Source organism: Aquarana catesbeiana, linkage group LG11, assembly GCF_042186555.1.
Source record: "Aquarana catesbeiana isolate 2022-GZ linkage group LG11, ASM4218655v1, whole genome shotgun sequence".
In the NCBI taxonomy this organism is placed as follows: Eukaryota; Metazoa; Chordata; class Amphibia; order Anura; family Ranidae; genus Aquarana; species Aquarana catesbeiana.
The window spans coordinates 233,221,259-233,236,520 of NC_133334.1; the positions used below are offsets into that span (position 1 = coordinate 233,221,259).

At 44.8% G+C, this 15,262-nt stretch overlaps 2 protein-coding genes across 2 annotated transcripts in view; one reads left to right on the forward strand and one right to left on the reverse strand.

Moving 5' to 3' along the window:
• OGFOD1 (2-oxoglutarate and iron dependent oxygenase domain containing 1) overlaps nt 1-709 on the reverse strand; it is a 31,194-nt gene extending 30,485 nt beyond the window's left edge. Inside the window, exon 1 of the mRNA XM_073605501.1 lies at nt 482-709. Coding sequence (XP_073461602.1) covers nt 482-638 — 157 coding nt within the window. The 5' untranslated portion in view covers nt 639-709. The remainder of the gene's footprint in view (nt 1-481) is intronic.
• NUDT21 (nudix hydrolase 21) lies at nt 705-13,773 on the forward strand. Its single transcript, XM_073605502.1, has 7 exons — nt 705-955; nt 3,861-4,061; nt 5,766-5,829; nt 9,072-9,161; nt 9,262-9,337; nt 11,109-11,223; nt 13,503-13,773. The coding sequence occupies exons 1-7, from the start codon at nt 840-842 to the stop codon at nt 13,522-13,524; spliced, it is 684 nt and encodes a 227-aa protein (XP_073461603.1). The 5' UTR covers nt 705-839; the 3' UTR covers nt 13,525-13,773.
• Nucleotides 13,774-15,262: the final 1,489 nt, after the last annotated feature.

Sequence of the window (15,262 nt, forward strand, 5' to 3'; positions counted from 1 at the left end):
ACCCCACTCCCCTCAGGGGGCTCCCAACTCCACGCCCCCCACAGAGGGCCCCCCTCTCTCCTCCCCTCCTGACTCCACCCTCCCGACTCCACCCCTCCCAGGGGGCTCTGCTCACCCCACCCCCCTCAAGGGGCTCCCCTCTTGACTCCATTCGCCCCCCCCCAAGTGGCTCTGCTCACCCCACCCCCCTCAGGGAGCTCCCTCTCCCCACCCGACTCCATTCCCCCCCAGGTGGCTCCGCTCACCCCTTTACCTCTGTTCCATCCCCCCCTTTCCCTTCCTTCCTTCACAGGCTCTGCTCCCTCTCTAGAGTCAACCCCATAAAGGGAGCTCTGCTCCACCCTCTGACTCCCCCACATGCTGCTCTTCCTTCAGAGTCCACCCTTCAAGTGTTCTGTTCACCCCACCTGACTTCTCCCATCCAGGGGCTCTGCTCCTCCACCTGACCCCTTCCCCTCCCTCACTTCTCCCCCTCACTCACCACACTGCGCAGTCTCCTGGCTCTCCCAGACTCTCCTCACCTCCTCTCGGTCAGTCTTCTCCAGTAGTGACACTGACAGCTCAGCCCTCACCGGCCCTCTCGCCTTCTTCTTCCCCCCATTGCTCCCCTCTCCTCTCTGCCTCCTCTTCTCACTCATTCCTCCACTTTCCCACCTCTACAAACTACACTTCCCAGAACCCCCCTCTCTGCGGCGCACTCTGATGACGCTCCTCTCCCCGCTGCCGGAAGTGACGTTCTGCTCTTTCCGCCTCACCATTGTCGGATCTGTGAGCGCTCGAAACTCAGAGAAGAGGCGGCACCGGGGCCCAGGCAGCAGCAGCTCTCCTCCCCGACCAGCATGTCGGTGATCCCGCCGAACCGCTCGCAGACAGGCTGGCCCAGAGGGGTGAACCAGTTCGGGAACAAGTACCTGCCTCAGACCAAGCCACTCACCCTGGAGCGGACCATTAACCTGTGAGTCGGAGGGGGGGGAGGGGACAGTCCGGCGTGTTATTATTCCTGTTGTACTCTGTGGGGGGATTTACTAAAACTGGAGAGTGCAAAATCTGGAGCAGCTCTGCATGGTAGCCAATCAGCTTCTAACTTCAGCTTGTTCAGTTAAGCTTTGACAATAAAACCTGGAAGCTGATTGGTTTCTATGCAGAGCTGCACCAGATTTTGCACTCTCCGGTTTTAGTAAATCAACCCCATAGTGCTGTGTTATAAATAAGAGGGGTGAGGAGTCAGTGTATGGTAGGGTGACCACATTACCAAACTGCCATTCAGGGACAACCCCCCCTCACCCACGCCCCCCCAAAAAAATCAACGGGGCAGCTCTGCTATACCGCCGGCAAAATGCCCCTGCAGCGGAGCTTTGCGGGGCGAATTTAACCCCTTTTCGGCCGCAAGCAGGGGGTTAAAGCCGCGCTGCTAGCGACCGAACAGCACCGCTAAAGACGGTAAGGCGGCGCTAAAAATAGCGCCGCTTTACCGTTCACGCCCAGGGCGGCACAGTGTGAAAGGGGTCTAATACCAAGGAGAGCACCCTATTTGGAATAGATAGCCAGACTTTCCGCCACACAGAAATACATATGTGAAAAAAAAAAGGAAATTTTATTGTTATGAACATACAGTATCAGATTCTAGAAGGAACATTGTTAAAAGCAATATATGATTCATTGCAAGCATGCATGTTCTCATAGAATAGTATTAGTAATGTACAAACCTGGAAGTTTGGCTGGCGGCTCGGGTCACGGCCCTCATGGGCAGGAGGAGGCTCAGGAGGAGAGAAGTTGGGCTGCTGGCCTGGCAATGAGCTGCAGGCAGCGGGAGTAGTCGGCCCCGGGACTAGCACTGGGCACAGACTGCCATGGTGGATCCTGGCTTATCAGCAGTGCCAGCGGGATGGACAGGGGGACAGTAATGGACTGTACACACCTCTCTCCTGCTGTCCCATAAGCTGTGGGTTGCACTTGCTCCCTGTACACTGGCTGCTCCTAATGCTGGGCTCCTGCACTAGCGCTGCATTGACAGGGGCGAGAGGGTCAGGGCGGCCGCTGCTTTGCTTTGCATGCAGAGAGGGACTGAGTTAGCCGGAATTTTGGGGGCGGAGCTGAGGTGGACCGAGGATCAGCAAAAGCGCGGTGGACTCGGAGGCGCGCTGCTCAGCGCAGGACAGCACTGGGTAAGCCTCGCTCAGCCGACATCACTGGTTGCTAGACGCGAGGCGGGGCGGCCCTAGCAACCAGTTAGTTCGGCTGAGCGAGGCAATGTTTATCAGGGTGGCGGACTGGCGGTATGTTTTTTTTTCTTTTTTTTTTTTCATTCCAGGACACTGTATTGTCCCGGAATGAAGGGACACAAATATGTATTAAGGGCAATCCAGGACACGTGGGCACCCTAGTGTATGGATGGATTGACATTTCTACTATGGGATGGAGTGGAAAGGGTTACAACCTCTGGCAGGTTATGTTTTTGCTGTCTGTGAACATTTCCCCTCACTTCCTGTCACTGAGACACAACAGGAAGTCAGAGAAAATCTCCCAAAGAGAGAGGAATTCCCCTCTTAGTGCTCATTTACAGGGGCAGAAACAATGCTGCATCTCAGTGTGTACAACACATCGTTTCGTACGCATCGCTATAGTAATCAATGAGCCCATACATACAGCTGTGTCTATGTACAGGAAATATCCCACCATGAGCCCACCATAAACCTTACAATCTGACCATACAATCTTTGTATGATCAAATTTAGATTTTCTAAAACGATGTTATATGGTGACCTACCCAACCAATCTGTGTCCATTCAGGCAGGCCCTTGTGCTTCGTAGTTGTTGGTAGATCTAAGGGAGATTGTACAATCAGATTGTATAATGTGTGCGGTGAGCTTTAGACAGTTGTCCATGGAACATTCAACCTCATTGGACGATTTCCTCTCACCTCCTATTCTGGGGTTAACACAAGATTTTAGATTTTCCCACACTGTCTTGGCAGAAATGATCACCAGGACAAAAGGAGGAGTAAATTTCCCCACTGGGGGGCTCAAACAGCAATACAAAACAGAGGGTCTAACTTCCCCCTACTCTATCCATGCAAAGGTTGCCTAGAGATACATTTGAAATCTTTTGTCTGGTTTTTAGTTGTCTGTGACCTCATTACGACAATTTTTCTTACTTCTTGTCTCTGACACCCCACAAGAAGTGGAAGGTGTGGTTATCCCCGGGATACAGGGAAGGGAGCGGTCTAGTCATCTGAAGGCCTCACACCAAATGGGAGGTCTGGCTTTCCCCTGGACACACCAGAAATTGGAAGCAAGGCCATCCCCCTGACACTGGAAATTGGAAGCAAGGCCACCCCCCGACACCGGAAATTGGAAGCAGTGAATGTTATCTCAGCTTGCAGGGCTTGGGTTCATTGAATGAGTTTGCCAAAAATGAAAATGTTGCAGAATATACAGCCTCAGGCCCCTTTCACACAGTCGGACCGTTCAGGTCCGCCTGTCAGTTTTGACGGCAGACCTGAACGGGCGCTCCATGTTAGCCTATGGAGCGACGGGTATCAGCGGAGACATGTCCGGCTCAGCGAAGATCAACGGAGAGATCTCCCGCTGAGCCGGGGGACCGAGGCGGACTCCGTGGAAGCGGCGCTTTACCGCAGACGCCCGGCGTTGCTCAGTGTAAAAGTCCCCTTATTTTACTAGACGTTTTAGGAAGTTGTGACATCGCTTTGACTCTTATTGTTTATGTACTTCAGGTATCTTGTACTGTATTTCAAGATTCTGATAAAATCTTTTTAAAGAAACTTAATTGCCCAGATTCACAAAACTACAGTAAGGAGAATGTCTGTGTTATCTGATTTTATTCTACTTTTGTATTTTCAGATATCCTCTTACAAATTACACATTTGGTACAAAGGAGCCTTTATATGAGAAGGACAGCTCTGTGGCGGCCCGGTTCCAGCGAATGCGGGAAGAATTTGATAAGATTGGAATGAGGCGCACTGTGGAAGGGGTTCTGATCGTTCATGAACATCGGCTACCTCATGTCCTCCTACTGCAGCTGGGAACCACATTTTTTAAGCTGTGAGTTGGGCTACCAGCATTTGTTTTACATTGTAGTGAAATCCCGCTGCTCACAGATGATAACGTATGTACTGTATGAACTGTAGAAGTACTAAGTCAGTGAGCTAAAAAGTGAAAGAATGTTTTCACCCACACTTTGGTCTGGGTTTATGTTGTTGCTCTGCGTATTGGCACCCCAGAGCACTTGCGTTGCAGTGCACCACTACCCACAGCATTACACTTCTGTCTGTTATGGTTACAAAAAAATGATGCATGCAACTTTATTTGTGCATTAGATCGCCTATGCAAATTAATAGGCTGCTGTAATGCAGCACACATTAGGGCAGGCATGTCCAAAGTCCGGCCCGCTGGCCAATTGGGACCATGTTCCGGTTTAATGCGGCCCCCTGGGGATTTTGATATATACCATATTTATCGGCACTGCAATGGAGGGGACGGGACGAGTGCCATCAGATTACATACAGGAAAATCTCCTGTTTACTCGGCGGCCTCTGTAATAGGAATCCCATCTCCTGGGCTAGCACTGGACGATGTTCTATCATAGGAGGCGGGACTTTGTATTAAAGAGGCCGCCGAGTAAACAGGAGATTCTCGTGTATGTAATCTGTCGGCGCTCGTCCCGCCCCCCTCCCTGTCCCTTCCGAGGCTGCAGATGGGCATGGATCAGGCTGCACTGATGGCAATGGTGAGGCGGCATTCAAGGCAATGGTGAGGCGGCATTGATTGCACTGATTGGGCTGCATTGATGGGCACTGACCCTTATTTTGCTTCACAGTTCTTTATTTAAAATTTACGTTTTTTTCCTGAAACTTCCCTCTTAAAGTGAAGGTGCATGTTATACGCCGATAAATACGGTATATCTAAATAACACGCCCAAGCTCATCCTTAGTCCTAAGTGGCGCTCTGTGATTCATTGGGGGCCAAAATAGAGATATATATCTCTCCAAATAACACGCCCTAGCTCATCTCTACACAGCCACAAAGGCAAGAGAATTCTTGTTGGGTAGTGTATTAGTGCTCGGACATACACACTTAGACCGAATTTTAATGGTTCAAAGAATGTCAGGCAAAATGGTCAGCCCTCACGCATGTTGACTTCATCAAATCTGGCCCTCTTTGAAAAAAAGTTTGAACACCCCTGCATTAAGGTCATGTTTATTGCATCACAACAATGTGAATCCAGTCTTATAACTTTATATCTCTTCTTCCTAACCATCTGGGTATAGTATTCACAAGAGGCATTGCCAAGATGCGGAGACTGCACCTGAAGCCTCTGTTAGCTTACAAGTGGATGTGGTTGATCTATGTGGGGTGCACCCCATAATTTTGCTATAGGGTTTTCACAAGCTGATTACATAAACTTCCATGGGCTGCAGGAACCTTCAGTGTGTGGACAGTTCCATGCAGCCCTCTAGTGCCTGTGCAATATTGTAACCAGCCAGGTAGGAAGAAGAGATATAAAACCATATTGCCATGTTGGTCTGTCTTCTGGTCCAATTATACCTAGCAATGTCTTTCTAGATATACTGCTTAGTGCATAGTGGAGTACCCCAGGTTTTAAGAATCCTGGAGTGCTCCAGAAGGCAGTGAACAGACCTGGCAGATGTGTAATATTAATATGGCCACAGGTTTGCCTTATCACTAATTTTACATTTTGTGAACCATTAACTTACATTTTCAGCATATTTTTACTTTTTTTTGCAGGCCAGGAGGTGAACTGAATCCAGGGGAAGATGAAGTGGAAGGGTTGAAACGACTCATGACAGAAGTATGTCATCATTTTAAAGCGCTTGTTCAGTGTTGCCAGCAAACTTAGACTGGAAATACATACAACGATCAAAGCCTCGCTGCCCAGAATATATATATCTCCCAAAAGTGAGTACACCCCTCACATTTTTGTAAATATTTTATTCTATCTTTTCATGTGACAACACTGAAGAAATGACACTTTGCTACAATGTAAAGTAGTGAGTGTACAGCTTGTATAACAGTGTAAATTTACTGTTCCCTCAAAATAACTCAACACGCCGCCATTAATGTCTAAACCGCTGGCAACAAAAGTGAGTACACTCCTAAGTGAAAATGTCCAAATTGGGCCCAAAGTGTCAATGTTTTGTGTGGCCACCATTATTTTCCAGCACTGCCTTAACCCTCTTAGGCATGGAGTTCACCAGAGCTTCACAGGTTGCCACTGGAGTCCTATTCCACTCCTCCATGCCGATATCACGGAGCTGGTGGATGTTAGAGACCTTGCGCTCCTTCTGTTTGAGAATGCCACACAGATGTTCAATAGGGTTTAGGTCCAGAGATATGCTTGGCCAGTCCATTCACTTTACCCCCAGCTTCTTTAGCAAGGCAGTGGTCGTCTTGGAGGTGTGTTTGGAGTCGTTATCATGTTGGAATACTGCCCTCCGGCCCAGTCTCCGAAGGGAGGGGATCATGCTCTGCTTCAGTATGTCACAGTTCATGTTGACATTCAAGGGTTCCCTCAATAAACTGTAACTCCCCAGTGCCGGCAGCACTCGTGCAGCCCCAGACCATGACACTCCCACCACAATGCTTGACTGTAGACAAGACAGACATCTGAACCAAATACATACATCTTGGTCTCCTCAGACCACAGGACATGGTAATCCATGTCCTTAGTCTGCTTGTCTTCAGCAAACGGTTTGTGGGCTTTCTTGTGCATCTTCATTTAGAAGAGGCTTCCTTCTGGCACGACAGCCATGCAGACCAATTTAATGCAATGTGTGACGTATGGTCTGAGCACTGACAGGCTGACCCCCCACCCCTTCAACCTCTGCAGCAATGCTGGCAGCACTCGTATGTCTATTTCCCAAAGACAACCTCTGGATATGATGCTGAGCACGTGCACTCAACTTCATTGGTCGACCATGGCGAGGCCTGTTCTGAGTGTAACCTGTCCTGTTAAACCACTGTATGGTCTTGGCCACCGTGTTGCAGCTCAGTTTCAGGGTCTTGGCAATCTTCTTATAGCCTAGGCCATCTTTATGTAGAGCAACATTTCTTTTTTTTTTTTTAGATCCTCCAGAGAGTTCTTTGCCATGAGGTGCCATGTTGAACTTTCAGTGACCAGTATGAGAGAGTGAGAGCGATAACACCAAATTTAACACACCTTCTCCCCATTCATATCTGGGACCTTGTAACACTAATGACTCACATGACATTGGGGAGGAAAAATGGTTAATTGGGCCGAATTTGGACATTTTCACTTAGGGGTGTACTCACTTTTGTTGCCAGCGGTTTAGACAGCAAATTTACACTGTTATACAAGCTGTAATCTCACTACTTTACATTGTAGCAAAGTGTCATTTCTTCAGTGTTGTCACATGAAAAGATATAATAAAATATTTTCAAAAATGTGAGGGGTGTACTCACTTTTGTGAGATACTGTATGTGTGTGTGTGTATATGTGTGTGTATATATATATATATATATATATATATATATATATATATATATATATATATATATATATATATATAATATATTATAATGTATTTTTATAACATTATTTCTTTTTTTTATTTTAAAATAACATAATATACTTACCCGCTCTGTGCAATGATAATGCACAGAGCAGCCCTCACCTCCTCTATTGGGCTCCCTTGCCGGCACTCTTTGCTCCTTCTCTTCTTACTGCACCACTATAGGAAGCCGCTATCTATGGGGGCGCACCTGCAGGCTCACTTATATGCTGGGCAGTGTGTGTTTGACACACACAGCTTGGCTCCGCCCCTGCTCCCTCTTCACAGCATTTGATTGATAGCAGCAGGAGCCAATGCCTCTGAGCCTGTTAGAGGGGAGAGGGAGAACCAGTGTTGCTACAGAGGGGCATAGTGCTATATCGATCAGGACTTGGGCAAGTATTGGGGGGGGGGGACTAGTTAAAGGTTTTTTTTTTACCTCCAGCTACACCACTTTTTCAGCTTCCTTAGTTTACAAACAAAACTGTATTTCAAGATGATTGTTTACGTGAGGTTTTCACTGAATCTTCATTTAAATTACTAATATCTTTAGGATACAAAACCTTTTATTAAGTCCTAGAGATACATGGATTGCTTATTCTAATAAGTCATCATGAGAGGTGGATCTTGGTTCTCTGTCAAGTGAGGATTGGAATAAACCACAATGGTAAAACTTCAAGCAAACACTAATTGCACAGTTCAATAGCAGATTTTGTTTGTTTAGCTAGATTTATATTTTGGTAAGCCAATTTTGTGATAAACACAACAGCTACTAATCAGGAAATTACTGCTACTTCCTGGGTCAGTGGTAACTGCTTCATAGCTCTGCTACCTGTTCATTGGGCAGATGTGATGATGCTGATTCATTGTCCAGTAACCAGACTAAAGGAAGAAAGGTGACACAGGAAGCTGTATTGCTGAACCAGCAAATAATTGTCATCTGCTAGACTATGCAGTGTGGTAGAGGTGGGGAAATGACAGAAATGCACAGACTTACAAACCTTTGGGTGAAAATAACTGTAAACGCGTATATGCGTTTCAACTGTGTGTTTAGCTGTTTGCTCTGAGTTCTGCCTTTTATATTACATGGCTGTCCATCCCTTAAAACAGACCAAATGGTTACTTTTAGGTAAATAGTGCACAGTACCATGGTTTGCTTTACAACATAGCCAGCATACCCTAGAATGTGCAAAAAATGTAAATTGTGAAGATAAGTGATTCCCAGCACCGTCCAGTCACAGGCTAGTCTGTCCAGATACATCTTTTCCCCCTTGTCTGTCTAGTCAACAGCATTTTTGGAAAAAAAAGATGATAAATGTAACAGCCTGCATGTTTTTGTCAGTTTTCTTGATTATATAATTTATACATCTGTCATAGAAACGTGAATCATATATTAAGGGATCTAGTGTAAAGGGAGGATAACTATGTGCTGTTCAAAATGCTTTTATACATTTTTGTTTTATTTTATTTATGTATTTTGTCAGTGCCATTTTGTAAAATGTTTTTTTTTTTCTCCTTGTAGATTCTTGGTAGGCAGGACGGGGTGCAGCAGGACTGGGTAATAGATGACTGCATTGGCAATTGGTGGAGGCCAAACTTTGAGCCCCCACAGGTAGTAGTGCAAAAATTTCAAAGTGATATGTGTTTAGTTCATTACCCCCCAAAAAATAAAGAAATTGATTTTGTTTTTTTTTGTTTTTGTTTTTTTTCAGTATCCATATATTCCTGCACACATTACAAAACCCAAAGAACACAAGAAGTTGTTTTTGGTGCAGCTGCAGGAGAAAGGTAAAAAAAACTGTCAGTGATTTGGTAGAATCCTTAAGATATATGACTAGGTAGCTGGGTAGGCACATTTCATTCTAGAAGTAAGCATCTTGTCAGCTTTTAAAAAAAAAAAAAATTCTAGTTGTAAAATCCTCCACCAAATGTTAGTTCAGCTCATTTGCACGTATAATATCTTAACCACAACTCCTGTTCTGAACATTCTGTCACACACTATATACATAGATGTCCCCAGAAGGCTATAAAGTGTTAACCTGTCTTGAAGAAACCACTGTTCCACGCTAGTGTGGGGTCAGATCATGCTGGCAGTTTTGTGAAGAAAGCAAAGCTTAATGGGGAAGACCATCAAAGTTCTGTTCAGAGCTAACATGACTTAATTTCTGTCCTCTTAATCACTTCAGCTGAGATCATGTGCTCAAATGATGATATTTATTTCTGGAGTTCAGGTGTGTGATTCGATGCTGTGAAAGCCCAAAAGCAGCAGTTTCTTCGGGATATTTATTTTTAGACCTCTTTTTACCCTCAATGTATCATCCACTAATGAAAAAAAAATCACCTTTTAATTTGGAAGGAGGAGAAGTCACCATAGATATAGATATGGTGTTGCTGCTTAGTATTAAGAATCCATTGAAACTAGCCTTGGGCCCCAGAAGTGGCTCACAGTGGTACTTGCAACCAGCCTATTTGGGATTAGAGTCATGCATATGTATTTGAGTTTGCCTCCCTAACCACCTATAATAGAAGATTTTCCAGCAATGACCTGTACGTTGTCCATAGTGGGTAAAGCAGCTGGTTTACTGCAAAGGATTAATTCATCTTGTGTTAATTCTTTCATTTAGAAACATGATTAGCCCTGCATAGGTGTAAAAAAATATGTATAATATGTAATTTCAGTTCATTTTGCAGGAGATGACAGCAATAGTTGAGTGTGGAGAGGGCATGTACAATCAGGTTATGGTGCCTCCCATGCATCGGACATGTTATTTTGCATATGGACAAGTACAGTTTTAAAGATGTTTTGTAAGTCACTTAACCTCTCCATATGAGATTTACTGAAGGGAATGTGACTGTTAACACTTCAGAGAAGTTTGCTATTAATGAGTTAGAGATGCCATCATTTGCCCATGCAGGACAAAGTTACAGTGGGGTTGATTTACAAAAGGCAAATCCACTCTGCACTACAAGTGCAGTCGCTTTAGATCTGAGGGGAAGCTCTGCTGATTTTATCATCAATCATGTGCAAGCAAAAATGCTGTGTTTTTTTTTTTTTTTTTTTTTTTTTTTTTTTCCCTTGCATGCCCCCCTCAAATCTGCAGCGACTGCACTTCCAAGTGCACTTGTAGTGCAAAGTAGATTTTCCTTTAGTAAACCCCAGTGTTTCCTACCCCTTTATTTTCACCTTGTCTGCGCACCCTTGCAGCTTCTTCCCTTACTGCAGCTAGTGCTAAAATCTATGGTGTTGGTAACCTGGGGGAGTGTTGTCACTTCTTCAATCATATGACTGTGCTCTAACCTAGCGATTAGCTGCTAGGCCCAGGTGATTTTTCACCAGAGGACAAGACACATGATGCCCCATACCTGAAAGTGCTGGGTACTTTTGATAGGAAGGCATCACACAGCAGCTAAGTTGAGTATAAGGGTGTCAGGGGACGGGGGACAGCTTTGCTGAGATACTGTGACTTTGCCCTACACAGATCAGGTGACAATGTCTATTTTAATGTAGAGCTACATCCAATCACTAGAATTGAACAAGTTTTTTGTATTGTATTTTTAGCACTGTTTGCAGTCCCGAAAAACTACAAACTTGTTGCCGCCCCTTTATTTGAATTGTATGACAATGCACCAGGCTATGGACCCATCATTTCCAGCCTTCCACAGCTTCTCAGTAGGTAAGTAAAGCAGAGCTCATTGCATTATATGCAGAATTTTTTAGAATATTGTTGTAGATTTATTTATCTTTACCTTTCTAGAAACCATAGGGTACTTAATAATCCAGAAGAAGGTTGTTGATAATGAAGAACAAACACGATTAAGTGTACATCGGAGCAGATAGTCATTAGGCCAAATGTTATTATTCCTCCATAAATATAGTGGGGTTCAATTTGTAAATACTATTTGACCTTCTGGTCAATCGTTATTTTACTGTATTGCTAAGTTAGAAGTGGGTGAAAAATTAGTGGAATTAAACACTTAAAGGGAATCTTCACTTTTTGTTACCATGGACCATTTGTAATCCTTATGCTGCTAGCATTAGTAAATGGATAGGAAAGTATAACATATTTACTTGTTTTAAACTTACACATTCTCCTGCACACAGCCACACTGTTTCTAGCCATTTGTTACTATTAACTCAGTGATTTTGTGCCCTCCTAGTGCCTAGACATATGGTGTGAATGGATTGCAGGCTAATATTTTTTTCTGCCTGCCCCAGGCTTCAGTCTTCATATGCATTGAGTACAGCATGTTTTCATTGTGAAAACATAGTGGATTATGTACACTGTGAACACAGCCGCTGATGAGAATCTCGGAAGCAGTGATCTTACTCTTACTTGCTCAGCAACCTGAACAAAACAGGGAAAGGCGAACTTTGTGAAAAGCCTTCCCTGTGTTTTGTCCCTTCCTTCTCACCCTAGTAAGAGCTCCACAAATGAATTGGTTTCCCGAGGCAGCCGAGATTCCCATGCAGTCTGCTCTCAATGTTGTCTTAGGAAACCCATTTCTTCTCAGAGTTTAAAACTTGGCTTCCTTGAGAAACTCTGGATGATACTGCTTTCTGACATTTCCAAGTTTGTCCCTCACGAAGTGCTCTGGTTCCTTATGCTGACCCCTACATCACTACAGGGCATAGTAGTGACGTAGGGGTTAGTGGAAGGAACCACCACGGCACCCAGTGGGGGGGGGGGGGGGTGGTCACTGTTCAAGAAGCCAGAAATTTCAGATGATGACAGCACCCAGAGCTCTTTAAAAGAGTAATATGTCAACACAATGCCCCCTGGACCTCTCTGTTTTATAGGGTGGTGCTGTTATAAGGTTTTCGACCTGGCAATAGGGTGGCTTTAAGGTCAAGGCTGATGATTTCCCTTTTAAACTGTAGGTGTGAAGGAAACCTTCTCTGTGTGCAAAAAACACTGGAGCTTAGATCTGGCCTCCCTGAGCCCTAACATCACTGGGTATTTTCAATATTTGCACAGTTAGCACTTGGAGGCTGCATTCAAAATTGGGAAGCTGCACTAAGGATACGTTTGGGTAAACAAATGGCCCCTGCCCCCACCTATAACTGGCCTTCACAGCAAGGAGTACATGGAAGGGCAAACGCATTAAAAGAGAAAAACAGAACATTCCATAGCTCAACTCGCCAACCAGTCTGCTAACCAGTTTAGGCAAAGGTAGACTGGCCATAAACTGTGCATATTTCTTTCCTGCAACCACGGGTTGCAGGAAAGAAATCTGCACAAATTCCCCATCAACACAGATGGTGCTGACAGGGGTATTCCTCCTGCAAAACAATTGTATTCTGCCGGTGGGGGAAGCCCAGAGAAGACCGTGATTATCACTAGCGGCTATAGTAGCTGTTGGCGATGCTCTTAAGCAAATCTGACAGGCTGCTTGTACCCAAGTTGATCGATTGATCAACTTGGTACATTCAGCCTGCCGATTGACGGTTCGAATCTCCTGCTGAACCTGCCGAGTTTCGAACAGTGTATTGCCCGGCTATAGACAGTGGGTTTCCGTTTTTGTTTAATTTTCTTTAATCTGCAGAGAACCTGTCTATTGTGAGTGCAGCATTTGGCTTTATTGAACAGTTTTTAATGCAAGATAACCTGATAGCACTACAATGGAGAAATCTGATTATTTGCTAAATTCTCTTTGGGGTTGCCACATACGTCATCTTTACAGTCTTGTTTACATTTACCAAATCTATGTGGTATGAGGGAAAAAAAACGATGCAATCCAATCATTTATGCTTTTATATTACATAGTTGTTTGTACAATCTCATAACAGCTTATTGCTCCATGCACACTGGGCTTAAAAAAAAAAAAAAAGTCTAGACAAGTTTAGGAGAGTTTTATGTTTTTTATTTTTTCTGCCAGTAAGCTCCAATCATTTCTATGACACGTTTACATCAGCAGTAAACAAGAAGCTGAAATCTTTCTATTTCTTTGACAGGTTTAACTTTATTTACAACTGAGCAAGCATGAAGTCTGGACAACATCATCTGGGTGAAGCGGTCTCTGTGAGCACAGCTTTATAATGTGGGAATCCGGGCAAAAAGGATTTTTTTCCTCTGAATCCACATAACGTTGTTGCTGTTGGAGTAAATAGACTGTATGCAAAGTTATACAGCAACAATATTTGTTAGTGTTTTTATTTTTTATTTCCATTGTGTTTCAGTATGTGTTAACTCTGTTTTCTTACACAATTAAAAACGATTCTTTTCCTCTGTCTGTCAGTTTATTGTATAATGCCTATATATAGATCCCTGCATCCTGGGGCTGTTTATTGTAGGCTAACTGAAATGGCAGCTCTACATGCAACCCAATCTAAGCATACGCCAACCCTTTTGTTTATCAGTACAGAAATACTGACGAATGAGACATGTTACAGATGTGCCTGTTGCTGGCATGTGAACCACTGGTGTATGCTATCTGTAACCCACTCACACATCTAATTTCAAACCCTTCCTCTAAAATCTGTCATGTCCTCCCTTAGGGCCCTTTCACACTGAGGCGGGGACGGCGTCGGCGTCGGCGGTAAAGTGCCGCTATTGTAAGCGCCGCTAGCAGCCGAGAAAGGGTTAAAAACCACAGCAAAGCGCCTCTGCAGAGGTGCTTTGCCGGCGTTATAGCCGCGCCGTCCCATTGATTTCAATGGGCAGGAGCGGTATACACTCCGCTCCTTCACCGCTCCGAAGATGCTGCTAGCAGGACTTTTTTTCCCGTTCTGCTAGCGCACTGCTCCAATGTGAAAGCCCTCGGGGCTTTCACACTGGAATCAAAGCAGTGGCACTTTCGGGTCAGTTTGCAGGCGCTATTATTAGCGCAATAGCACCTGCAAACCGCCCCAGTGTGAAAGGGCCCTTAAGGATATAGGGCAAAGATGCACCTTGATAACCCCCAAAATACCCCTGCCTCAGGGCATCGCACCTGCACATGGATCTGGTGTACCTACAGGGACCGTGGTCTAGATGACACTCCACCTTAAAACCAAAATGGGTGAAAGGAGAGCTCATAAATAGGCCCGTAATTGCCCAAGTGGTTCAGCAGATGAAGCTGAACATGTATTGAGCATGGGCTGCAGCACCATGTCAAACCAGGAACAGAGCTACTATGAAACTGCAGTTGGTAGAAGGATCCTACGTTCCATCAGATGGTATATTCAGCTAAATCAATGATTGCTGATTGTCATAGGTCAGCTAAAAAGTCATGAAGCCATATAGGTGCTGTAAGTTGCACTCTGGAATTGATGGATGAGCACAAACAAATCGCCATGCCCTCACCTATAACTGGCCTTTACAGCAAGGAGCACATGGAAGGGCAACGCATGCAAAACCAAAGAAATTCCCAGCTCAACTTACCAACCAACCTGCTAATCAACCGAATTGTCCTGTCTAATGGATGAGCAGATGCATGCAGTTTGCGTGTATGGTGAACACAGTTGCCAGATGGGTGTGGATATTGTGCTCAGTCCAAGTTCAGTTGTATAGACATGCAATAGAATATGCTAGTCAATCATGCAAAAGGGGAGATGCAAACCACTTAGTGTTAATTGATTGTGAATGTGAGAAATGCCAACAGTCAGTAAATGCAAGGCCAGATGACTGATATTCTGCCTGCAATACGGTTTGCCATGACCCAAAATCTGGTGCTGAGACTCTCACCTGTGTCTGTGGTCCAGCCTGTGCTAAATAGTTGGTTCCAGACTGTATG